Genomic DNA, 25,105 nt, shown 5'->3' with positions numbered 1-25,105 from the left:
ACGTAATATAAAACATTTTGTATTTGTATCATATTTGTACTGAGTTCTTGAGCTTGTGTCCTCAAAAGTGACTACACCTCAGGAACAATTTTTACCAGAAAGGTGAGGATTTTAATATTTCTCACAGTATAAACATTTTTTATGGCCCTCTCATGATAAAAAATAATTTAGGGTATGTCTATTTAGGTAGAGATCTACATTTTGCCATTACATTACGTTTTTTTATTGGAAACCTAGAGCTGGCAGGGTTTGTTCACTCATAATGATGTCCTGTCTGGCTAACTACATGTAGTCTAGTGGTTAGAGCGTTGTGCCAGTAACCGAAAGATTGCTGGATCAAATCCCCGAGCTGACAAGGTAAAAATATATAATTCTGCCCCTGAACAAGGCAGTTCACACACTGTTCCCCAGAAGGCTGTCATTGTAAATAAGAATTTGTTCTTAACTGACTTGCCTAGTTAAATAAAGGTACAATCAAAAAATCAAAAATGATGAGACCTTTACTGAGTTGGACAGAGAGATTCCTACCCCTAATTAGAACAGGGGGCAGTCAGAGAGGAGGCCAAAACACTGATTTACTGCCATGCATTAAAAATATCTCACATTGTGTTCCACAGTTCCTGTCAATCCACATTTGAATTAACATGGCTGTTTCTCTGTTTTAACTATTAACTCTTCATCCATGACTTCCATTCACCACCTTCTCCTACCTATCTACCCCATGTCCCTGCAGCACCCCCCAGCCAGCAGAGTCAGGCGAGGCCCAGGCTGTGCAGGCCGAGGCGGAGGCAGTGGAGGACGATGAGAACAATAAGCTGACTATGAGCGAGAAGCTGGCTCTGTTCAACAAGCTGTCCCTGCCAGGGAACCTGGGGGATTCCGCTCCCCATGCCCCCCCAGAGAGACGCAGGCAGAAGGGGGCGCGCTACCGCACACAGCCCATCACCGTGGAGGAGGTCAGCCTGGTGAGTGGGACCAAGACATCCTCAGAGGAATGGAAGAGGGAATATTAGAGATGATTGGCAATTGCGTGTGTGTCACTCTTTAACTGAGAAATGTGGATTGTGACACAGGTGAGTGTGTGTATGAGTGTGAGTGTGAGTGTGAGTGTGAGTGTGAGTGTGAGTGTGAGTGTGTGTGTGTGTGTGTGTGTGTGTGTGTGTGTGTGTGTGTGTGTGTATACTGGATGTTGACGTGAGCATGAGGGAGTGAGTAAGTGTATGTGTACACCAAACTGAATGTCACACTCTGTGCTTCTAACTGTTGTGAGCACCTGATTGATCAATAGTTTTATTTGATCAGTATCAAGCCGATATCGACCATAACACTGTCCAGAGGGGAACACTACACTCGCGTCCAATTCAATCACACTAAAATTAGACAGGTCCAAATGGATGACTCAGAAATATGTAGGAACCTCTTCTTCTTATAGTTTTCATACTAATTTACACTATTGTGATGAGTAGAATCTATAATCTCCATGTCTCTGACAGTATTCTCCTCGCTTTGTCCTCCCTCAGCTCCAGAAAGGCCCCATCCGACTGCCCCCGCTGCGCCTGTCCCCCACCCTGTCTGACAGGCAGCAGGAGCAGTCCATCAATCTGAGGCCCAGTGAGGTGCGTCAGGCCCAGCCTCGACCCGGGGCCGATGTGGAGCCTGCCACAGGACCTGACCCGTCCCAGCAGGGCCAGCAGCAGCGCAGGGACTCTGAGCCAGGAGAGATCAGAGGCATCCTGAGGAACAGCGCCTCTGGAGCACCAGTACGGGACCGAGACAGAGACACTATGTGGGAGGACAGACAGCAGGACCAGGACGGAGGAGGGGAGAGGGAGAACGAGGTGGAGGAGAGGAGGGCAGAAAGACATGACAATGTACCAGTGCCTTGTAGAGAGAGACCAGCCTCCTCGGCCCCCTGGAGACAGAGGAACAGGAACAGGAGGGAGACGGTGGCCGTGTGTAGCCCAGCCAGGCCCTCCTCAGAGCAGGGTCACCCCCAGGAGGAGAGGCCTTCCCTGGCTGAACATAGAAAGCAGATGGACCCCCCTGGGAACATCTCTGGGAGAGACAGGTACACAATTAACACAGAGCCAACATACGGGCCTTTTAAATGATGTGTTTGTGTGTAAACGTTGAGGGAACGTTGTGACCCTGAGCGTGTATTGACATTTGTGTGCTGCAAGAGGGATCTCTATTGCTGAGTGTCATGGAAGGTTTGTCTTTGTGTTTTTAGGTGTGTGTGTGTGATTGCGAGCATGTGTGCGAGAGAGAGATTTGCATGGCAATTTGTTTTAGACCTCCCCTCTGCCTCTGTGCAGGCTGTCAGATGCTTCCAGGGAGGAGGGAGAGGAGGAGAAGTGGGGCAGGGTGAGAAGAGACACTCCTCCCAGACAACACGTCCAGGTGACCTTGGCGGACCAGGAGAAGGTAAGACCAGCGGCCGTCTTACTGGACCTCGCTTTAGTCTAAACACACAGACACACCTCAGTCAGAGCAGGCAGCTACTGGGAATGGTGGGCAGTGGATAGATGCTGACCACTGTTTTGCATTGGAAATCTCACACGGACTGAGCTCATGTGTTTTGGAGCCAGTTGGTTGGCTGTTTATAGTTGATTTGGGTCTCCACTTGTGTTTAGCATCTTGAATATGTTGGCTCAGAATTACAGTGGGGCAAATCCAGTCTTAGCCTGGAAAGCAGAGCAGCGGACAGCTGTGGACATATCATTCTCAGTCAGATATAGATATATAGATCCACAGGAGGCTCCCAGACAATCCCTAGTCCTCAGGGTCTGTGATGTAACACTGTAACACACCAGCCCAGAGAAAAGACCCTGGCTTCCACTTGTAATCTCTAATCCTCTGGGTGGAACCAGTGGGTTTAGTGTAACCTGTCAGCCAGGGAAAGAAGGGAGGATGAGGGTCACCAGGGAGACCGATCACAGGGGAGATAAGAGGGGATGCTGTCCGCACGCCGCCCAGAAATGATATCGAAATAGGATGTTTATTTAGAAAAAGGTGAAAAGGTAAAAAGGTGCCCTTCGTGCGTGGCCAGGTAGGAGGAATTAGTTAGCTGTCCTATCTGTTCTTGAAGGTTGAACAGATATGTTGTGTGGGCTGGTTCAGCAAGCAGTGCTTAATTTGAGAGTTTGTTAAAGTTTTGCCATTCTACTGAAACTAAAAGAGCATCATAATATCATAGCACCTCTACACCAGCCCTATATCTTACTATGGTATGTGTTTAATATCATAGCACCTCTACACCAGCCCTATATCTTACTATGGTATGTGTTTAATATCATAGCACCTCTACACCAGCCCCATATCTTACTATGGTATGTGTTTAATATCATAGCACCTCTACACCAGCCCTATATCTTACTATGGTATGTGTTTAATATCATAGCACCTCTACACCAGCCCTATATCTTACTATGGTATGTGTTTAATATCATAGCACCTCTACACCAGCCCTATATCTTACTATGGTATGTGTTTAATATCATAGCACCTCTACACCAGCCCCATATCTTACTATGGTATGTGTTTAATATCATAGCACCTCTACACCAGCCCTATATCTTACTATGGTATGTGTTTAATATCATAGCACCTCAACACCAGCCCTATATCTTACTATGGTATGTGTTTAATATCATAGCACCTCTACACCAGCCCCATATCTTACTATGGTATGTGTTTAATATCATAGCACCTCTACACCAGCCCTATATCTTACTATGGTATGTGTTTAATATCATAGCACCTCTACACCAGCCCTATATCTTACTATGGTATGTGTTTAATATCATAGCACCTCTACACCAGCCCCATATCTTACTATGGTATGTGTTTAATATCATAGCACCTCTACACCAGCCCTATATCTTACTATGGTATGTGTTTAATATCATAGCACCTCTACACCAGCCCCATATATTACTATGGTATGTGTTTAATATCATAGCACCTCTACACCAGCCCTATATCTTACAATGGTATGTGTTTAATATCATAGCACCTCTACACCAGCCCTATATCTTACTATGGTATGTGTTTAATATCATAGCACCTCTACACCAGCCCCATATATTACTATGGTATGTGTTTAATATCATAGCACCTCTACACCAACCCTATATCTTACTATGGTATGTGTTTAATATCATAGCACCTCTACACCAGCCCTATATCTTACTATGGTATGTGTTTAATATCATAGCACCTCTACACCAGCCCTATATCTTACTATGGTATGTGTTTAATATCATAGCACCTCTACACCAGCCCCATATATTACTATGGTATGTGTTTAATATCATAGCACCTCTACACCAACCCTATATCTTACTATGGTATGTGTTTAATATCATAGCACCTCAACACCAGCCCTATATCTTACAACGGTATGTGTTTAATATCATAGCACCTCTACACCAGCCCCATATATTACTATGGTATGTGTTTAATATCATAGCACCTCTACACCAACCCTATATCTTACTATGGTATGTGTTTAATATCATAGCACCTCTACACCAGCCCTATATCTTACTATGGTATGTGTTTAATATCATAGCACCTCTACACCAGCCCTATATCTTACTATGGTATGTGTTTAATATCATAGCACCTCTACACCAGCCCCATATCTTACTATGGTATGTGTTTAATATCATAGCTTTACTTAGATATGGGTGCAGTTTCTACTGGTGCTAATGCCCAGGAATGGGCTGAATGGCTCTGAATGACATGGAATGTTAACAGATAGACTGAGATGCTTCCATGAACACCCACTTGACCCAATTAGGCCCCCTTAGCTGGACAGTGTTGACAGTTCTCTGGGTTGTGTGTGTGTGTGTGTGTGTGTGTGTGAGAGACCTCCATACATTTTCTCATCGCTCTTCACCCTCTCTTTCTCCTGTTTGCCATCTCTTTTCACCTGCTCGCTCCTCTCACACTCTTTTTTTTTCTTGGCTTTGCTGACCACACCCCCTCTCTGCTCCTGTAGGAAGACAATGAGATCTCCCATGATGCACCAGTCGTCAACCCTCAGTGCTGGGTAAGCGGAGTGCAGGCTCTCTGGCACCCTATTCCCTACATAGTGCACCTCATTGCCTACAAACCTCTGTGTTTGGTTATTTCAACCGAACTTATTACCCTGGTTTGTTGACTATGCTGCTCGTCCACGTCATATCACATCTATTCTATTCTGTTCTACCCAATCCTGGGCTTATTCCTTTATCCTCCTCCCAGGTTCCTGTCTTTTCCTCTGTCTATTCTAACAGTACACCTCAATATGTCATGTGCTACAATCAGGTGAGTGTGTGTGCAAGCACCCGTTCAGGTGTGTGAGTGTGAAGTGTGTCCATTGCCCCTCAATAGTCCATTTAAATGTACTTGTTTGAGTGCTGTGATGTGAGTTGTGTTGATACTGCAGTGAAACATGTTGACGTAGTTCCCCTTCATATATCCTGTTTTATCTCCCTCCTCAGACCAGCTCTTCCTATGAGGCCCAGGAGGTCTCCTCTCCTACCCAGGTCTGCTCTCAGCCCCAATGGAGACAGAAGGTGACACATACACACAAAAAAAAACCACACACACATACTGGTAGGTGTTACTGTATGGCATCTGATCCCGTTCTCTGCCCATGCAGCAGACTAGACCAGTAGAAGCGGAGGAGCTGCCACAGGCGTCGGTGGCTGAGCGCATGAGAACGCTACAGGACAGCGAGGAGCAGTGGAAGACCAGAGGGAGAGGAGCCGCCAACGACTCAGCCCAGTACACTGTGGCCGGACGCATGGCGAAAAGAGGTGAGGTTTCCCTCTTTCTCCTTTTCTCTGTCTCTCTCTTTCTCTCGTTCTCTCTTTCTTTCTCTCGTTCTCTTTCTTTCTCTCGTTCTCTCTTTCTTTCCCTCACTCAGACCTGTGTGGGATTGTCCCATTGCAGGTTTGGTGACCCCTGTATCAGACATAGACGAGACCCCTCCATCTCACACTAAGAGACCCTCCACAGGAGCCACAGCAACAGCATGCCCATGTGAAGGTAAACATACCCCGTCCACAAAAGAGAAAAGATGTTTGTGTCTGGTTTGTGATTGTAGATCCTATCCCTGACCTCTGGTTCTCCTCTCAACAGAGATCTCCAGTCACCCTGGGATGGAGGTGGAAGAGGACACAAAGCTGGACAAACTGGATTCCATTGTGGACAGGTTGAATAGTACGTCTTATTATCTATTCTAGGATGATTTGTTCAAACCTCAGACTAAGAGAGGAAGTCTTATCCACTAGTGTCTATTGTATCACTTACTGTGTTTTTCTCAGTGATGCTTTGAGTATCATAATGAAGTAGACTACCTGTAACTTCTCTCATGTTGTCCCTCCCCCAGCTGCTCCCCAGGACACGCCCCTGGAGGTGACCTCAGTGGGGGAGAAGGAGGTCATGACCCCTGATGACCAGGAGACATGTGGTGGTTTCTACAGGGAGGTGTCTCCCCACTCACCCTCTGCCCTCCCTGCTGGGGCTGGAGCTGCCACTGGAACTGACCCAGAACAGGACCTGAGTGCCCTCTGCCAGACCAACACACCCATGTGAGTTTGTTTGTGTGTGTGTGGGGGGGGGCTGTGTGTATGTGTTTACATGTACACTTCTATCTAATTGTATGAGTGTGTTCATTTCCTGTGTTTGTGTCTTAATGCCCCTTTGTGTTGTGTGGGTGCGTGTGGGTGTGTCTGTGTGTGTGTGTGTGTGTGTGCAGGCTAACATCAGAAGTGGCGCAGCACAGGCGGTCGGTGCGTCCGTCCCGTAGGACCCAGGGCTCCCGGAACCCTCTGCGTGCTCTGGCGGCCCGCGATGACATCAGACAGGACTTCATGGGAGAGAGAATCACAATGGCTACCGTGAACACTAACAGGACACAAGTGGAGAAGTGTGAGTGATGTTAACATATACCAGAGAGATATCTCTCTCTCTTTCTCTATATATATTTCTCTCTCCTCTCTCCTCTCTCTCCTCTCGCTCCTCTCTCTCTCTTTCTCTCTTTCTCTATATATATTTTTTTCTCTCTCTCTCTCTCTTCTTTCTCTCTTTCTCTATATATTTTTTTTTCTCTCTCTCTCCTCTCTCTCTCCTCTCTCCTCTCTCTCTCTTTCTCTCTTTTCTTTCATCAGTCTTCTTAAATACTGTTTACGACTTTCTCATCTCTGATCTCTCTGTCCCATGTCTGTCCTGAACTCTAGCAGGTCTGGCCAGTACAGAGGACTTCAGTAGTGTCCACCTGCGTGATGTCACTTCCACAGAATCAGTGAGGAACAGCAACAACCTGCCCATCAGCAACCTCATGCTCATTCACGTCAAAGGTCAGCACAGATTGTGTGTGTGTGCGTGCATATGATTGCGTTTATGAGTGTGTACGTGTGCATGTGCGTGTGTGGATACAAACTCTCTATTCAACATGTGTGTGTGTCTCCTACGGTGCCAGGTTGGCATCATGTGCAAGTGCGTCTGGTGGAGCCCACAGCCAGGTCTCTGAACAGTGGAGACTGCTTCCTGCTGGTCACACCCACTCACTGCATCCTCTGGAGCGGAGAGTTCGCCAACGCCACAGAGAAAGCCAAGGTACGACTTCCACGCGACACACACATTGTATCACGTACTGACGGTCTACTCTCTAGATCCCTGTCTTGTATTGTTCATGAGGGATTCCCGTTGGGCGTCTTATTCGTCTGTAATTCAAACTATATATGAATTTTGAATAATACCATTGAAGTACATTTAACATTCTGCAGTTTAACACAATGTGAAGCCACTGATTCATGTCCGTTATAACTGGTGATGATGTTTGCCTGTCTTCTGCTGTCTCGATCCAGGCGTCAGAGCTGGCCTCGTTGATCCAGACACAGGGGGACCTGGGCTGCCTGGCCTGTGAGGTCATCCACCTAGAGGAGGGGGTCAATACTGACAACAGCCTGGCCTCTGACTTCTGGAACCTTCTGGGAGGAAAGACACAATACAGAGGTCGGACTAGAACTAGTCACCAACCACTCTGTCACACACTCAGTAGACAAACTATGTGAAAATCCTATTAAAACAACCAGAACTCCCTTTTAGGTACGTCAGTCAGTCAGTAAACTAAGTCAGTCAGTCAGTCAGTCAGTCAGTCAGTCAGTCAGTAAAGTCAGTCAGTCAGTCAGTAAACTAAGTCAGTCAGTCAGTAAACTAAGTCAGTCAGTCAGTAAACTAAGTCAGTCAGTCAGTAAGCTAAGTTAGTCAGTCAGTAAACTAAGTCAGTCAGTCAGTAAGCTAAGTTAGTCAGTCAGTCAGTAAACTATAAGTCAGTCAGTAAACTATAAGTCAGTCAGTCAGTAAACTATAAGTCAGTCAGTCAGCAAACTAAGTCAGTCAGTCAGTAAGCTAAGTTAGTCAGTCAGTCAGTAAACTATAAGTCAGTCCAGTCAGTCAGTCCAGTCAGTCAGTAAACAAAGTTAGTCAAACAGTCAGTAAACTAAGTAAGTCAGTCAGTAAGTAAGAAACCAAGAACGTAAGTATGCAAGCAACCAGTAAGTGGCCATTTGCATCTGTCTTTGTGTACTGTAGGTGTGATCGTATATGTGTGTGATCCCTGTAGGAGCGGGAGCCCCAGAAGAGGATGAGCTGTATGAGAGTGGGGTGGTGGAGTCTAACTGTTTGTACAGGCTGGTGGAGAACAGACTGGTACCCCATGAGCAGGCCTGGGCAGCCATCCCTACTGTCTCCCTACTGGGATCCACTGAGGTCAGTCCCTCCCTGGATCCCCCTGTGTGTTTCTGTGGCTTCTCAGCCATTGCTGCCTTGGTGCTACATATCAATCAATGGGTTTTAACTCAATACAAAGATTATAAAGTAGAATGCCATCTGTCAACTCGTGTGTGTGATTTTCAACACTACAGATAGAATCTGATCTCTGAATGGTTCTCTCTCTCTGCCTCTGTCTCTCTGTCTCTCTCTCTCTGTCTCTCTCTCTCTGCCTCTGTCTCTCTGCCTCTGTCTCTCTGCCTCTGTCTCTCTGTCTCGGTCTCCGTCTCTGTCTCTGTTTGTTCCCTTGTCTCTCTACCAGGCCCTGGTGTTTGACTTTGGCAGCGAGGTGTACCTGTGGCATGGGAAGGATGTTGCCCCTGGTGACAGGAGTGTGGCTGTACAGCTGGCCCAGCAGGTGTGGGGTGGTCCCTACGACTATAGCAACTGTAGGGTCAACCCACTGGACCCCACACACTGCAACCCCAGCATACAGCCGTAGGTACACACCACACAGGCGCTTACATAGTAAAATACCTCCTTTAAATACATATTGTTGTATTCATTGATACATTATGTGTGTGATTTGTGTACAGGCAAGGTGAAAGACGGCCCAACTGGGCCCTGTTTGGCTGTGTCTCTGAGCACAAGGAGACAGCCCTCTTCAGGGAGAAGTTTCTGGACTGGGCTGCAGATAAGGAGGAGACGGCTGCAATGGTGGTAGAGGAGGCACAGGTTAGTTAGAGAAAGATTCAATCAAATTGTATTTGTCACGTGCTAAATACAACAGCTGTAGACTTTACTGTGAAATGCTTACTTACAAGCCCTTAACCAACATAACGTTTGAAGAAAAATAGGAGTCAAGAAAATATTTACTAAATAAACTAAAGTAAAAGTTTTTTAAAAAAGCAACAATAAAATACTAATAACGAGGCTATATACAGGGGATACCGGTCCCGAGTCAATGTGCGAAACACATAACTCAAAGCCAAATAGGACCCATCCTGTACAGATTCAGAGTGACTGTGAGAAAGATGCCTGGTCTTCTTTGACTGTATTTCTCCTCTCCCTTCCTCTCTCTACTGTGTCTCTCTGTGCAGACTGCCATGCCAGTGTGGCCCCAGCAGAGTCCCCTGCCCCAGCAGCAGATAGAGTGTGTGTCTCTGTGTGCGTGCGATGCCAAGGCGCTGGTGGCAGGGCAGGGGGTGGCGCTGCCAGGGGACGGGGTGGTCTCTACAGTCCTGGAGGGGGTGAACGTTCAGAGGGGGCATGGGGTCGTACCCCTGGAGGACGGGCGGCAGGTGGAGCTGAGCACTGTTGCCGTGGATACCTGGCACATTCAGGAGTTTGAGGACAGCGAGGCTCAGCTGGAGAGCCCAGGGCAGCTGCATGAAGGAGACACGTACCTGATCCGCTGGACCTATACTCTCAGCCCAGTGGATGAAAGCGGGCAGCCTGGGAGGGAGTGCTCTGCTGTCTTCATCTGGCAGGGCCGGCACTCTAGTAACAATGGGCGAGGCGCGTCTGCACTCAGGAGTCATGAGGGAACACAGGTGGGTGGTTCTTCCAATTAAACTCTTAAACCACCCATAGCCTCAGTTAAAACCATAGAGTCACATATAGAACATGCAAGTTATAGGATGTCTATGGTTAGACCTGCCTAGCATTTCAGAGGCCTGAGTTTAACCCGTGTTATTGCTGTTGAGTACAGTTGGCTCTCTGACTGATGTTTCTACCTGTGTTGTTGTTGTCCTGTTGAAGGTGATGGTGCCTCAGGGGCAGGAGCCTCCGTGTTTCCTTCAGCTCTTCCAGGGAGGTCTGGTCATCCACAAAGGCTGCCGAGCGGACACCACCAACAACACAGGTGGGAGATTACCTTGGCTATACCTCCTCTGATTTAGGTGGTGTGTGTGTGTGGTTGTGTGTCTGTGTTCTGCATAGATGTGTGTTCCTAACTGCACTCTCTCTGTGTCTTGTAGGGGTCTGGCGTCTGTTCTGTGTGCGTGGGGAGCTGCCTGAGGAGGCCAGTCTGTTGGAGGTGGACTGTAGCTGTGGCGGCCTGCGCTCCCGAGGTTCTCTCATACTGCTCAACAGTCAACAGGGGGCGCTCTACCTGTGGTACGGCTGTAAGGTCCACGCCAGCTCCCGGGAGGCGGGCAAGAGGGCTGTGGAGCGACTCACTCAGATGTAAGTCTCCCTTCATGGATGTGTTATTGTGCTTCTGTATGTATTCATTCGTTGGAATGCAAACCGTATTAATACGTGGTTATGTGTGCTTTCTGCTGTCTCTGTGTTAGGTGCCCTCCTGAACTGGGCCTCAGCAGGGATAGCCTTTCGAGGGTGCAGGAAGTGGAGGAAGGGGCGGAGCCTGTGGAGTTCTGGAACGCTATTGGGCAGCAGGACAGGAAGACCTATGACTGCATGCTGCAAGGTACTGAACACACCTCTCAGCTCCTGTTCATACCTAAACAAAACACACCTCTCAGCTCCTGTTCATACCTAAACAAAACACACCTCTCAGCTCCTGTTCATACCTGAACAAAACACGCCTCTCAGCTCCTGTTCATACCTGAACAAAACACGCCTCTCAGCTCCTGTTCATACCTGAACAAAACACGCCTCTCAGCTCCTGTTCATACCTGAACAAAACACGCCTCTCAGCTCCTGTTCATACCTGAACAAAACACGCCTCTCAGCTCCTGTTCATACCTGAACAAAACACGCCTCACGCTCTCAGCTCCTGTTCATACCTGAACAAAACACGCCTCAGCTCCTGTTCATACCTGAACAAAACACGCCTCTCAGCTCCTGTTCATACCTGAACAAAACAAGCCTCTCAGCTCCTGTTCATACCTGAACAAAACACGCCTCTCAGCTCCTGTTCATACCTGAACAAAACACGCCTCTCAGCTCCTGTTCATACCTGAACAAAACACACCTCTCAGCTCCTGTTCATACGTAAACAAATCACACATCTCAGCTCCTGTTCATACCTGAACAAAACACACCTCTCAGCTCCTGTTCATACCTGAACAAAACACACCTTCAAATACAGAGCCGTGAAAAAGTATTTGCCCCCTTTCTAATTTTCTCTATTTTGCATATTTTTGATGCTGAATGTTATCAGATCTTCAAGCAAAACCTAATATTAGATGAAGGGAACCTGAGTGAACAAATAACACAACAATGACATACTTATTTCATTCATTTAATAAACCAGGTTATGCAACACACAATGCCCCTGTGTGAAAAAGTCATTGCCCCCTCACACTCAATTACTGGTTTGGCCACATTTAGCTACAATGACTCCAAGCAAATGCTTCCTGTAGTTTTTGATCAGTCACTCGCATCGCTCTGGAGGAACTTTGGCCCACTCTTCCATGCAGAACTGCTGAAACTCAGCAATATTTGTGGGTTTTCGAGCATGAACTGCTCATTTCAAGTCTTGCCACAACATCTCAATTGGGATTAGGTCTGGACTGGGCAATTGCGAAATGTAAAATGTGTTGCTTTTTAGCCATTTTCGTGTAGACTTGCTTATATGTGTTTTGGATCATTGTCGTGCAGCATGACTCATCTGCGCTTCAGCTTCAGCTCACAGACAGATGGCCTGAGATTCTCCTGTAGAATTCTCTGATACAGAGCGGAATTCCTCCAGGACCTGAGTCAGCGAAGCATCCCCAAACCATCACACTACTGCCACAATGCCTTTGGTATGAGGCTCTTACTGTGGAATGCAGTGTTTGGTTTTAGCCAGACATAATGGAACCCATGTCGTCCAAAAAGTTAGACTTTTGAATCATCTGTCCATAAAACATTCTTCCAAGAGTCTTGATGATCATCCAGGTGCTTCCAGGTGCTTCCTGCTCCCGAGGCAGCAGCTAGACTTCCTGGGATCCAAAGCACCCACATTACATATAAAACAGTGAACTATGTTTGTACTGAATGAGCTAAAGATAAAACAGGAAATCATATACCATCCCTACACCACCACATATCAATAACACAAAATGTTCACTACCACCATACAACAATATCACAATGTATGCGTGTGTCTGTACCGCACAGTCCCCGCTGTGTATTTCTACCTGTGCCTGCTTTTTAAATCTTATTCTACTGCTTGCATCAGTTACCTGATGTGGAATAGAGTTCCATGTAGTCATGGCTCTATGTAGACATGTATCAGAGACTTCTACAGGAGGTCAGACCATCCATCTGTGAGCTGAAGCTGAAGTGCAGCTGGGTCATGCAGGAAGACAATGATCCAAAACACACAATCGAGTCTACACGAAAATGGCTAAAAAGCATCAAATTTGAAGTTTTGAAATGGCCTAGTCAAAGTCCAGACCTAATCCCAATTGAGATGTTGTGGCAGGACTTTAAACGAGCAGTCCATGCTTGAAAACCCACAAATGTTGCTGAGTTAAAGAAGTTCTGCATGGAAGAGTGGGCCAAAATTCCTCCACAGCGATGTGAGAGACTGATCAACAACTACAGGAAGCATTTGGTTGCAGTCAATGTGGCACAACCAGTTATTGAGTGTAAGGGGGAAATAACTTTTTCACACAGGGGAATTGGATGTTGCACGACTTTGTTAATTAAATATATACAACAAGTATACATTTTTTTGTTATTTGTAAACTCAGGTTCCTTTTATATAATATTAGGTTTTGATTGAAGATCTGACAACATTCAATACTAAAAATATGCAAAAATAGAGAAAATTACAAAGGGGGCACATACTTTTTCACAGCACTGTATTTAACAGAATACCTGAAAGCTCAGAATAACCTGAACAGATATCCCAGCCCAAATGTCTTCTTTTTAAATGAACACACATATGACTAATGTAAGAAGTTGTACACCAGCTGAACCTGACTGAGTGCTGGAAGGTTGAGAGGTTGATGTGATGAGATGCTGTGTGTTGTTATCTCTCAGATCCAGGGAAGTATAACTTCACGCCACGCCTCTTCCATCTGAGTGGCCGTTCCGGAACCTTCCAGGGGGAGGAGCTGCAGAGCCCTGCACGGTTGCCAGGGGTTGTCATGGCGATGCCCTTTGTCCAGGAGAGCCTGTACTTTGTGCCACAGCCAGGTGAGTGTCCGCTCAAAGCCCAAACACACACATGTATGCATGCACGCACTCATAAACACAACTTCCATTGTTATCACGAGGACTCGAGGTACAAAACACTCACCTAATATCCCACCTTTTCTTTCCCTTTCTCACTGTTTTTTTTTCTCTCTCTCTCTTTCTCTCTCTCTCTCTCTCTCCCTCACTCCCTCACTCCCTCACTCTCTCACTCTCACTCTCACTCTCTGTCTCTCTCTCTCTCTCTCTTATCCCTCTCCAGCCCTGTTCCTGCTGGATAACTGTATGGAGCTGTATCTGTGGCAGGCAGGTGAGCCTGAGGACAGTCAGACCACTGGCTCAGCCTGTATCCACTGGGCTAATGAGAGGAGGTGTGCCATGCAGACAGTGCTCCAGTACTGCAAAGGTGAGAGCATGTAGACAAAGCAAGGCAGAAAATAGAATATTTATTTTTTATTTGACCTTTATTTATCCAGGTTTTTCTCATTAAGATAACATCTCTTTTCCAAGAGAGACCTGGTCCAATAGCAGCAGGGGGAACAACGTTTCAGACAAAACAACTTACATACACTAACACAACATTGAACAAAACTATAAACACACATACAGTACAACAAAAACATTTTACTTGACTAAAAACAGCTGTCCTAAAGACAATTACACTCTTCTATGATATATACATCGATCAAGTGTTTTAACACCAATGAAACAAGATCATCAAATTTTTAAATGTTCAGGAGAGAGTTCCTGGACCACGGAGCTAAGTAACTAAAACTATTTCTACCATGACCTGTTCTAATTTTTGGTACTGTTAGAAGCAAATGAGAATGGGACTGTAATTGATATTTATTTACAGACCTGACTAAAAAAGAACAGAGATAAAATGGCATTTTACCCAATATGGCCTTATAAATCAGTGTTTAAGCCTACGCAAGGTCAATGACGACCAGCCAACTGCGCTGTAGAGATCACAATGATGTGTTAGACGTTTTTGATTTGTAATGAACCTGAGGAATGCATGATACACTGAATCTAGTGCTCTCAGGGTAGTGTTTGAGGCCTGCATATATATATTTCAATGATGATATATATATATATATATATATATATATATATATATATATATATATATATATATATATATATATATATATATAACAACATCATTAAAATCTAAAACCGCCAGTAATGTACATCATACCAGCTCCTTCCTGGCCTCAAAAGAAAAACAAGCATTATACCGGTATTAAAAAACTATTCTCAGCTTGAGCTTCCTTATCAAGTTCATTACATGCACAGTGAAGCTCAGCTTATCATCAACCCACACACCCAAATATTTGTACACTTTAACTTGCTCTATAGTATGTTCTGCCAATGCAGCAATGACATGATTAGTAACATGCCTGACATTTGAAAATAGCATGCATTTTGTTTTACCTGAATTTAGAACCAGCTTTAAATCCTACAGATTCTGTTGTATGATGTTAAATGCTCTTTGGGCATTTTCAAAAGCCGAAGATAAACTACTACCACTTGAATAAAGATCAGTGTCATCTGCATAAAAATGAACATCCGCTGTTTCAATAAGATCCCCAATGTTGTTGATATACAAAATGAACAACAGTGGGCCCAAAATAGTACCTTGCGGAACACCTGAGCACACCTCTATAGATTTACAACCATCTGTCATTGCCCATTGTGTACGATTTGATAGGTGATTTATAAACCAGTCTAGAGCATGACCAGTAATTCCACAACATTTGAACCTTTGCACTAACACAGCATGGTCCACGGTGTCAAAAGCCTTCGACAAATCAATAAAGACAGACAAACAATGTAACTTCTTATCAAGAGCATAGTGGATGTCATTTAAAACCTTCAATATTGCTGAAACAGTGCTGTGGCCAGACCTAAAACCAGATTGCATTCCATTTAAAAGGTTGTTTTCTTGGAAGTGGGCCTTTAGCTGCCTACTAACTAAGGACTCCAGTACCTTAGACAGTACAGACAATTTTGATATTGGTCGATAGTTGTCAAGTAGCGAAGGATCTCCACCTTTCAGGAGAGGCAGTACAAAAGCAGATTTCCATAACTTGTGGATTTCCTTAACGTTAAGCGTGAGCTTAAAAATACATGTTAAGCGTTGAGCAATGATGTCTGCTGATAGGTGCAGGAAGCAGAGGTCTAGTTCATCAGGGCCAGGGGATTTTTTTCATCAATTTCTTTCAGGTTTTTACACACTTCTGAAACAGAGAAGGATGAAAAGGATAACCTGGTAAAGGAGTGCACAGGGGTGTCAGGTAAACTCATAGGGCTCAATTATACCTTTGACCTTTTCAAATAAACTGCCTGCATCTAAAAAAATGCCGATTCAAGGCTTTCAGAATGTAGGTTCTCTCAGTTACAATCTGTGTGTCTACCAACAATTGTTTGGGAAGCTGTGTATCTTTTTTGCACTCCAAACCTTTCACTCCTTTCCAGAATTTGGATGGATAATTGTGAAGTAGATTTCAGGTAGTGGTCTGCTTTTAATTTACGGATCATAGCCACACTCATATTTCGAAGACGTTTAAAAGCCATCCGATCATCTGCCAAACCAGTCCCTTTTTTCTTTAGCCCACATAGCATTTAGTTCCCTTATGATTTTTGTAAGTTCTTTAGTAAACCAAGGGTTATCTCTGCCCTTAATCTTGATTTTTTTTTAAAGGGGCCTATTGCATACATCCTGGAATGCGTTGTGGAAGTAAGAAAAGGCTAGTTGAACATCAGGGATGAATTCCATCTATTCCATTCAATACTAGATACATCATGTAAACAACATTGGTTGTTTAGATATGGGGTACCCTATGAGGTCCAGAGTACTGCTGGTAATTACACCCACCTGGTGTCCTAGGTCCAAATCAGTCCTTGATTAGAGGGGAAGAACAAGTTAAAAAAAACAGTGGAACTGACTTCGAGGTCCAGATTTTAATCAGAGTTGTTTAGATGGTTGGAGTGTGTCGGGGATATGCTGTAGTTAGGGGTTAAGTTGCTCTGTGGTTCTCTGACGGTTTGGGGTGTGTTGGTGGTGTTTCAGAGAGGAACCCGAGGCGCCCCCTTCAGGCCTACCTCATCCAGGACGGAGTAGAACCCCTCACCTTCACCAACGTTTTCCCTCGCTGGGAGAAGAGACCCACACCCACCACACAGGTACAGGAAAAGAGGACTAATTCGTCCTCCTCCTCATAATAATTTTCATGATCAATAATAGCATCTGTACACATCAGTAGCATCATCTGTGATAACTTCACAACAGCAGTAAGCACAGTTCAGTATTATCTGTTTGGGTAAAGACTGTTGTGTCATAGCAACACCACAGTCTTTGTCTTTCAAAGTCAGGTAGGTTTTAGATTTAGATATGCTGACTTGTGAATGCTGTTGTCCAGGGGGAGGCCGGGCGGGTCAAGCTGACCTTGGTGCAGGACGCCCTGGCCCAGCTCAGTAAGACCCAGTACCCCCTAGAGGAGCTGCTGCAGACCCCTCTGCCCGAGGGAGTGGACCCCCAGTGCCTGGAGATATACCTCTCCGACCACGACTTCCAGGTTGACACACAAACACGCTTGTCCTGTGTGGCTCAGTTGGTAGAGCATGACTCTTGCAACATCACGATAATGGGTTTGATTCCCACTGGGGCCACTCATATGAAAGTGTATGCACGGACTATGTATGCACACTTTGGATACATTCGTCTGCTGAATGTTTTGTACAGTATTATGACGTTATATAAAACAGAGTGCAGCTACACCTGACAGCCACTAGGGCGCACCACTAACATCTTAATGATGTGGCCAATTGAAACATCTTATGTTGGTAGTCTCAAGATGATAAAAACAACGTGACGTATGTAGGTTTCTATGTAAATATTTCACAAAACGTTCATCCCTACGACCAGTAGGTGCTTGCTTTTCTCCAGTATCCAACAGTATCTGAAGTAATGTCTGTTTGTTTATATGTTTCAGACTATTTTGAAGATGAAGAGAGATGAATATGACTCCCTCCCAAACTGGAAACAAGTCAGCCTGAAAAAAAGCAAAGGACTCTATTGAAAACCTAAACAAACACAAAAAGATCCCATTTTATTTATGTCAACAGATCCCGAGGGAGAAAATGTTTTTTTATTTTCTATTTTTAAGAGAATGATATTTTCCGGTCAGGTGATGACAAATCGTGTACAGTGTTTTCTTGGTAGCTGTATTTAAGTTGTATCTGTGTGTCTTCTTTAAGTATGGTGCTTTAGGGCCTTATTTGTTCTCAGCCAATCGCTCTCGCTTTCAGAGAGACAAGACTGCCTATACCGTCAAACAGCAGGACAACCATCCTTATCCCCAACCAATCAACTGGATCCATGTTCTTATTCCTAGAGTTTACATGAGTGTGTGGTTTTCTTACGGACTGTGGATTCCCTCAGAAATGTTAACTAAAAAGAAGAAGCAACAGCATTACACATTTTCCTATGAAACTTTAATTTACCTGTACAAATCAATGAAGGGGAAAAAAAGAGAAAGGTGAAAAAGGCAGGAGATAAGGAAACATCACTAACGAACGGTGGGTGGGGAGGAGAAAACACAGGAGAGCTTACATACAAAAGCAATCAATTGTAACAAAACGACGGAAACCAGGAAAATAAAGGGAGTGGACACTTTTTTTCATGTTTCATCTCAATCAATATCATTCCATCACAGAGCTCTGCTTATCTGATGTAGGCTGCAGTTATACTGGCAGTCTTCTCTTAGGCTGAATTTTCGAGCTTGAATTATTTGACTCCGGGTTCTAAGTAGCAGTGTATTGCTCTAAGTAGCAGTGTATTGCTCTAAGTAGCAGTGTATTGCTCTATGTAAGAGTGTATTGCTCTGAGTAGCAGTGTATTGCTCTGAGTAGCAGTGTATTGCTCTGAGTAGCAGTGTATTGCTCTAAGTAGCAGTGTATTGCTCTATGTAAGAGTGTATTGCTCTAAGTAGCAGTGTATTGCTCTAAGTAGCAGTGTATTGCTCTGAGTATCAGTGCATTGCTCTAAGTAAGAGTGTATTTCTCTAAATAAGAGTGTATTGCTCTGAGTAGTAGTGTATTGATCTGAGTAGCAGTGTATTGCTCTGAGTAACAGTGTATTGCTCTGAGTAGCAGTGTATTGCTCTGAGTAGCAGTGTATTTCTCTGAGTAGCAGTGTATTTCTCTGAGTAGCAGTGTACTGCTCTAAGTAAGAGTGTATTTCTCTAAGTAAGAGTGTATTGCTCTGAGTAGGAGTGTATTGCTCTGAGTAGCAGTGTATTGCTCTGAGTAGCAGTGTATTGCTCTGAGTAGCAGTGTATTTCTCTGAGTAGCAGTGCATTGCTCTCAGTAGGAGTGCATTGCTCTCAGTAGGAGTGTATTGATCTGAGTAAGAGTGTATTGCTCTGAGTAAGAGTGTATTGCTCTGAGTAAGAGTGTATTGATCTGAGTAAGAGTGTATTGATCTGAGTAAGAGTGTATTTCTCTAAGTAAGAGTGTATTGCTCTGAGTAGTAGTGTATTGCTCTGAGTAGTAGTGTATTGCTCTGAGTAGTAGTGTATTGCTCTGAGTAGCAGTGTATTGCTCTGAGTAGCAGTGTATTGCTCTGAGTAAGAGTGTATTGCTCTAAGTAAGAGTGTATTGCTCTGAGTAAGAGTGTATTGCTCTGAGTAAGAGTGTATTGCTCTGAGTAAGAGTGTATTGCTCTGAGTAAGAGTGTATTGCTCTGAGTAAGAGTGTATTGCTCTAAGTAAGAGTGTATTGCTCTAAGTAGGTGTGCATGTATTTCCCAGGCCTTTGGTCCTATTGGGTGTCCAGGGTTTTCCCCCACATGGATTAGTCTGACTAAATGTAAGCTTCCATGTGACTGTGCACTCCTAACGGGGTGGATTATAGCTCACCGCTGGGAGATGGACGACACCCAGGAAGGAATGTCAAGGGGGCAGTCGTCCATGGCAACAACTACACACAAGCCTGTCTGAGTGAGCTCTCCACTTACACTCTCAGACTCAGATTGTATTGTAACATAAAATCTATATAAATCCTAATCATAACATACATTATGGTTATACATAACTATATACAAAACCAGAAACATGGTAAAAATGAAAGGATCAAGAGCAAAATAGCACAAGGATCTGGCAACCCATCCTTTTCTAAAACCAGCTCTTTTCTATTATCTAGCAACCCATCTGTATGTAAATCAGCACAGAACAACTGTGAGAAAGATCATTGGGAATGTATGTTTTGGGAATGTGTGTTTTGGGAATGTGTTGAGTTTTTTAAATTGTGTGTTTATCAAGCATTGTGTATGCGTGGGAATGTGCCCGAGATGTGCATTAATGTGTCTATTTGTATGATATATAGAGAAGGAGTGTATGTGCCTGCTTGCCTATGTGAATGTGTGCGTGCATGTGTGTATGTACATGTCTGTGTGTTCTAGATAGCCTGCTCTCTCTGCACATCTATTCCAGGTAGACTCCGTTCTGGTTCAGACGCTAGCGCCGCCTCCCGCAGCACCACCATGTGATCTTCAGCGGCGTGCAGTGATTGGTCGATCCAGTCCATGCTGCCAGACATGTGACAGGCGTTGCGTGTCACCAGCACCAGGTGACTGACTGACAGGAGGAGGGCGGTGGCCCTGAGGGGACAATATAGACAAAGGACATTTAGAATTTCTCCATCAGAGACCTCTTAATCATATGAGTTCCATCAGCAGAACTATGGTCTATATTGTCTATTTGCCCAGCTATCTTTGTCCCCTCAAACCATTATAAATGATGTCATCTAACAAAAGCAAACTTCATTAGGTACCTGGCATCAAGAAGTATGGGGTCCAGGGGAGGATACATTGACCGCACAACGTCATCCACCCTACAGACACACACGGGATGATGGGAGGTGATGAAGGACGAAGCATGGTCAGATAATTTAAGGGTTATGTTATAGCACTGTATAACCTGACAGTTACCTCGGACTGATGCGTTTAGCCACAGTGATGATGTCACTGAGGCTGGCTGGGGCTTTCACCTTAGCGCCTGAGCCCATTGTCATGGCAACCAGCTTTTCAGTCAGGGTGTGGCAGATCTGCCAATGGAGAGAGTGTGTAAATATCATTGAGTTAGATCGTAATGAAAACGATGTATTTGTGCAGGGTGTACAGCACATAGACATTACCTTTAAGATGGAGATACAATGTGAAACCAATCCACTGTTAGAGAAAGAGAGAAAAGCTATAAATAAGGGTTCATTTTTTTGTATGATCATGTCAGAGATATATCACTTATTTGAACTTCATGATGTTATGCTCATGTTAAAGTTATCACTCTTATAACCACGGAAGGCTATATATACGAATAGCTACAACAGCTGGCCTGATTTACTCCTGGCACATGTCAGTGTCACATGGCAGACGTACGAGGCGTCCTCGATCCAGTCCTCGTTCTCCAGGATGGCCTCGATGTGAGGGTTGGTGATGACCACGTCGTCCAGCTCCAGCTCAGACGGCTCACTCTGGGTCTCCATGGCACCGATCAGGTCAACACTGGGTCTGTGGGGAAGGAGAGAAGTCATGATGAAGGGAAGAGAGAGTGAGTGTGTGAGAGAGAAAGGGAGGGGATGTGTACTGAGTAGGTGTGTGAGAGGGAGGGTATGTATTCTGAATAGAAGCGTGTGTGTGTATGAAAGAGAGGGAACGCGAGCGAGTGAGACAGAGAAATATTACTGGCTCTAGAACTTTGCCCCTGTATGTTGGCTTAGTATTAATCCCGTGTATCGTTTTGACCTTAGTGCTGTGAAGTCGCTCTGTTCAATCCATAGACTTATAGCTTCAAACCAGCAGGTCAGTCCATTGGGCCTGGGTAAGAGTGGGATACAGTTGAATCAGCTATATCCAGGACCCCTTACCACCACCTAATGCATTGTAGGGCCTAGGCCACAAACCCCATCACTAGGGCCAAGGGTTTTCCTTGTCTGGAAAAACTCAGGGCACTACCCATAACCACCCAAAATGCCACTGTCCTCTCCCCCTCCCAGATAAAGCTTGCTAGGCACACTAGGCACGGCTAGGAGTAAGGCCCTAACCCTGATGACCCAAGATGCCACTGTTCCCCCCCTCCCCCTCCCAGATGTATTGTATGTAGCTAGTAGTTATACTAGGCACTGACTTGGAGTTGAAGTGGTGCAGCAGGTGGTGGGGGTGGCAGTAGCGGTGTCGACACACCACCACCAGGGCAATGAAGGAGGCCAGGAAGATGGTGGCCAGCACCCCAATGGCCACGATCACCACTGTCTCCATGGCGACGACGGGTCCCAGGGCGTCGGCAGTCGGCAACAGGGGGAGAGAAAAGGGTTCTGACCAGGGTTCTGGTTGTCTGGGCTTGGTGATTATGGCTGGTCGCTCATCTGTGGAGGAGTTGGTCATTAGTGGTTGGTAGTTTGGTAGTTACAGACAGTTGATTTCTACACCTTAAAGACACTTTAGCTGAGAAGCCATCTGAAAACGACATACTTCAACTTCCATTTCGACCATGTGCAACTACGTAGTTAGATATAGCCTACTTCACAAACCACAGAGAACATGCCCTGTGACGTGGCTACTAAATATGAAACACCTCCAAAACAAACAAAACTCAGATCTTTATCTGAACTCATTGAAAGCTATCAGCGGACATGCCATTTGTGTTTGCTTCGTTTACTGTAGCAGAGTACATACTGTCCATTAATACAACACAGTTAGTTGATCATAACATCTGAATCTCAACCTAAAATAATATAATCAGACATTATAGGAAGAGATTAACATAATATTGCATGTTTTTTTTTCTTCCCGGTGCAACCACATCCTACAAGAAACCCACGATAAAAATGATGTGAATGCTTTAGAATCTATTTCAGATCCAAAACCAGAGTTTCTCGAAAGCTTTTAATCAGAGTCATGTGAGCTGTTTACGGTGTACTGTGAGTGTTGTGTTTTTGGTATCGGACATACTTTGACTCGCTGTTCAGGATCCAAATTTACACGCAGCAAAAACAAACCATATCCTTTCAAAAGAAACAATATATTTTCAAAAGAAACAATATCTGTTGTCTACCCTCTTACCCTTTTGGGGTTCTCGGGTCCTAGTTGTGCGAATCTGGAATGTACTTCTGATGGTCTTACCACAGTGTGTAGTTTTCACACAGGATGTGTCAAACAAAGACTACACAAAATACAGTACCTGTCCTCTGCCTGGTGTAGTCACTCATTAACCTAGCCTTGCCTGACCTGGGAGCCCAATGTGTGTGTGTGAGTCTCACTACTACCATAAGAGGCCATGAGCAGAAAGACAAAATTACTTCTGGTACAACATAATAGCTTTGTAGTGAGTTGGCACTCATACGGTGGAGAGACACCATTGAAACACAGCTTTTTGTGCAGTCACTATGGGCAACGGAATTAGCGAATTACAACATTCCCAACCAACATTTTGATCCAGATGATTATATGAGATTCTGCTTTGGAATGTTGTAATTCTTTAAGCAGATTCATTTGCAGCACACTGGCCGTATCATACAGTTCTTTCGCCGCTCTCTTTCAATCAATCATTTTTGGACTCCTTTTCTGTTCAAAGGCCTCTGGTTTCAGATGCACTCACTCAGGGTGGAGTTTTGACTGGCTTCTCCACACGTTTCCATTGCAAAAAGATGATTTGATAGACAGATGACTGTTTTATTCTGTAATGTTGGCCAGATCCATTGGACCACTATTTATTAACCCGACCAGCCCTACCAGCCTATAGTGTGTCATGCGTAACATTGTAGTACTTCAATTTAATACATCCTTCAACCATCTGACCAAAGAATATTCTGTGGTTACCATCTTTTTGATTCTTATGTAGTGAGACACAGTAGACTAGAGCCTGGAGACATTTTGTAGGCTTAATGTAAACATCTCTGTGCCCCCTCACGAAGGGCCACATTCTGCTCCAGATTGCAGTTCCCACACCCCCAAATTCACTACAGCAACAATGTTGATGATGGAATAGTGAGAAAGGGGTGTATCCAGTCATTTGAGGAATATCTGCAATGTGAGACCAAGCTCTTTAAAAACAAAGATTTACCTGAATCGAGTTGAATTTCCAACTACAGATCATTCATGGAACAATGTTCTGCAAAAAAAAAAGCAACAGCGCCTCATCTCATCATCTCCAATCTTTGAAATAATACATGTTTGAAATGAATACATAAATAATGATAAATATATATTTCTACTCACTAGTTAGTTACAGTTTCCCAGTTGTGTTGTGGTTAACTTCCTACATATCAGAACTGCATTTGCAATATTTGCAGAATTGTTAGGTCAGTGAACCCCAAATAACCCCCCAAATCATTATTGTTCCTCAAGGAACAGTTCAGATTTCATAGAGTAATACAATTAATTCAATTAATTCCCCCCAACCTAATATAATTCACACTTGCATCATTCTATTCTGAATACGGAAAGTAAACTAAACACACCTATCATAAATGTGTTGGAGAATAATAGACTTACCTATACATTTTGTCCGTTTTCATGAATTATTGCTTTGAGAAACAAAGCACCTTTTCCTCAAGGCGAGCGGAGATGGCACCGATCTCTCCAAAACGGGAACGCGCACAGGCCATACGTGAACGGCTCAGCACTGAGCAGGCAGCCGGTGAGTGAGTAGTGATGGAAGTTCGCCTAACTTTGCAAGAGTGAACTCAAATTAGCCGTGCCGTGCAGGAGCAAATGATTACGGTTACGCGCGCACAAGAATGTATGGTCCGCTTGCTGAAATACTTTGCTTGTAACCGGCTAAGAAATAGGCCTAGTTTATTTATACAGGGTTTATAGACATGCACAAGATTTAACCTGTAAAAAATACATTTTGTAATAATAAAAAAAACTTTCTAATCAGAGATATGTGGTTTATATCTGAGACTTTATTATGTGACATCAGCCAGGCTAACCACTTGGAGTCTGATTAAACTATAGAAATGAACTTCGTTGTAACCAGACTCTCATCGAACCCACGGGCCCTTCAGAGGTGATAAATAATTAGGGTTATAGTTTATTGTTAGCCTACCTTTTTGACGTTATTGACCAATATGTCTTCAGTACTAGGCCTCACTTGTAAGACCGATTAATACGCTATATACAACCTATTAGCATCAGATAGGTATAGTATTATTATCATAACATTCATGTGTTTGGTCAAATGTT

The 25,105-nt window shown here is 44.4% G+C and overlaps 2 protein-coding genes across 15 annotated transcripts in view; one reads left to right on the top strand and one right to left on the bottom strand.

The window, feature by feature from the left end:
- Positions 1-18,540, top strand: part of svilc (supervillin c) — a 36,631-nt gene extending 18,091 nt beyond the window's left edge. For 5 of the 11 annotated variants that reach the window (XM_042327360.1, XM_042327371.1, XM_042327369.1 and 2 more), the window contains 26 exons: positions 734-965; positions 1,521-2,068; positions 2,316-2,424; positions 5,006-5,056; positions 5,251-5,313; positions 5,490-5,564; positions 5,651-5,807; positions 5,944-6,039; positions 6,133-6,213; positions 6,383-6,584; positions 6,752-6,924; positions 7,233-7,352; positions 7,475-7,611; positions 7,863-8,010; positions 8,621-8,766; positions 9,089-9,264; positions 9,363-9,501; positions 9,867-10,319; positions 10,528-10,630; positions 10,746-10,953; positions 11,064-11,197; positions 13,705-13,860; positions 14,120-14,263; positions 16,934-17,046; positions 17,283-17,438; positions 17,856-18,540. In XM_042327360.1, the coding sequence (XP_042183294.1) occupies positions 734-965; positions 1,521-2,068; positions 2,316-2,424; positions 5,006-5,056; positions 5,251-5,313; positions 5,490-5,564; positions 5,651-5,807; positions 5,944-6,039; positions 6,133-6,213; positions 6,383-6,584; positions 6,752-6,924; positions 7,233-7,352; positions 7,475-7,611; positions 7,863-8,010; positions 8,621-8,766; positions 9,089-9,264; positions 9,363-9,501; positions 9,867-10,319; positions 10,528-10,630; positions 10,746-10,953; positions 11,064-11,197; positions 13,705-13,860; positions 14,120-14,263; positions 16,934-17,046; positions 17,283-17,438; positions 17,856-17,942 (4,207 nt within the window). In that variant the 3' untranslated portion in view covers positions 17,943-18,540. The remainder of the gene's footprint in view (positions 1-733; positions 966-1,520; positions 2,069-2,315; positions 2,425-5,005; positions 5,057-5,250; positions 5,314-5,489; positions 5,565-5,650; positions 5,808-5,943; positions 6,040-6,132; positions 6,214-6,382; positions 6,585-6,751; positions 6,925-7,232; positions 7,353-7,474; positions 7,612-7,862; positions 8,011-8,620; positions 8,767-9,088; positions 9,265-9,362; positions 9,502-9,866; positions 10,320-10,527; positions 10,631-10,745; positions 10,954-11,063; positions 11,198-13,704; positions 13,861-14,119; positions 14,264-16,933; positions 17,047-17,282; positions 17,439-17,855) is intronic. The other 6 variants (XM_042327362.1, XM_042327361.1, XM_042327365.1 and 3 more) reach the window with 6 other exon arrangements.
- On the bottom strand, positions 18,339-24,614 carry LOC112258626 (transmembrane protein 98). Of its 4 annotated transcripts, XM_024433134.2 has the most exons (10): positions 24,413-24,614; positions 24,137-24,189; positions 23,982-24,029; positions 22,047-22,284; positions 21,665-21,736; positions 21,299-21,430; positions 21,058-21,091; positions 20,852-20,967; positions 20,695-20,754; positions 18,339-20,521 (listed from the first exon to the last, which is right to left on the bottom strand). In XM_024433134.2, the coding sequence occupies exons 4-10, from the start codon at positions 22,175-22,177 to the stop codon at positions 20,320-20,322; spliced, it is 747 nt and encodes a 248-aa protein (XP_024288902.1). In that variant the 5' UTR covers positions 22,178-22,284; positions 23,982-24,029; positions 24,137-24,189; positions 24,413-24,614; the 3' UTR covers positions 18,339-20,319. The 4 variants fall into 4 exon arrangements, with proteins under 4 accessions (XP_024288902.1, XP_024288901.1, XP_024288904.1 ...); XM_024433133.2 differs by lacking the exon at positions 24,137-24,189; XM_024433136.2 differs by lacking the exons at positions 21,665-21,736; positions 24,137-24,189.
- Positions 24,615-25,105: the final 491 nt, after the last annotated feature.

Source organism: Oncorhynchus tshawytscha, linkage group LG09, assembly GCF_018296145.1.
Source record: "Oncorhynchus tshawytscha isolate Ot180627B linkage group LG09, Otsh_v2.0, whole genome shotgun sequence".
Lineage (NCBI taxonomy): Eukaryota > Metazoa > Chordata > Actinopteri > Salmoniformes > Salmonidae > Oncorhynchus > Oncorhynchus tshawytscha.
Note: the sequence above shows the minus strand (reverse complement) of the source record. Positions and strands in the feature narration are given on the sequence as shown.

What these genes read in the sequence shown, in the direction of transcription:
- LOC112258626 (XM_024433134.2), bottom strand. Translation starts at nt 22,177, where the DNA reads ATGGAGACAGTGGTGATCGTGGCCATTGGGGTGCTGGCCACCATCTTC. An exon ending in GACTGGATCGAGGACGCCTC is followed by an intron (nt 21,092 to 21,298) that starts GTACGTCTGCCA and finishes TTTCTCTAACAG; the next exon opens with TGGATTGGTTTCACATTGTA. An exon ending in ATTGTATCTCCATCTTAAAG is followed by an intron (nt 20,968 to 21,057) that starts GTAATGTCTATG and finishes CTCCATTGGCAG; the next exon opens with ATCTGCCACACCCTGACTGA.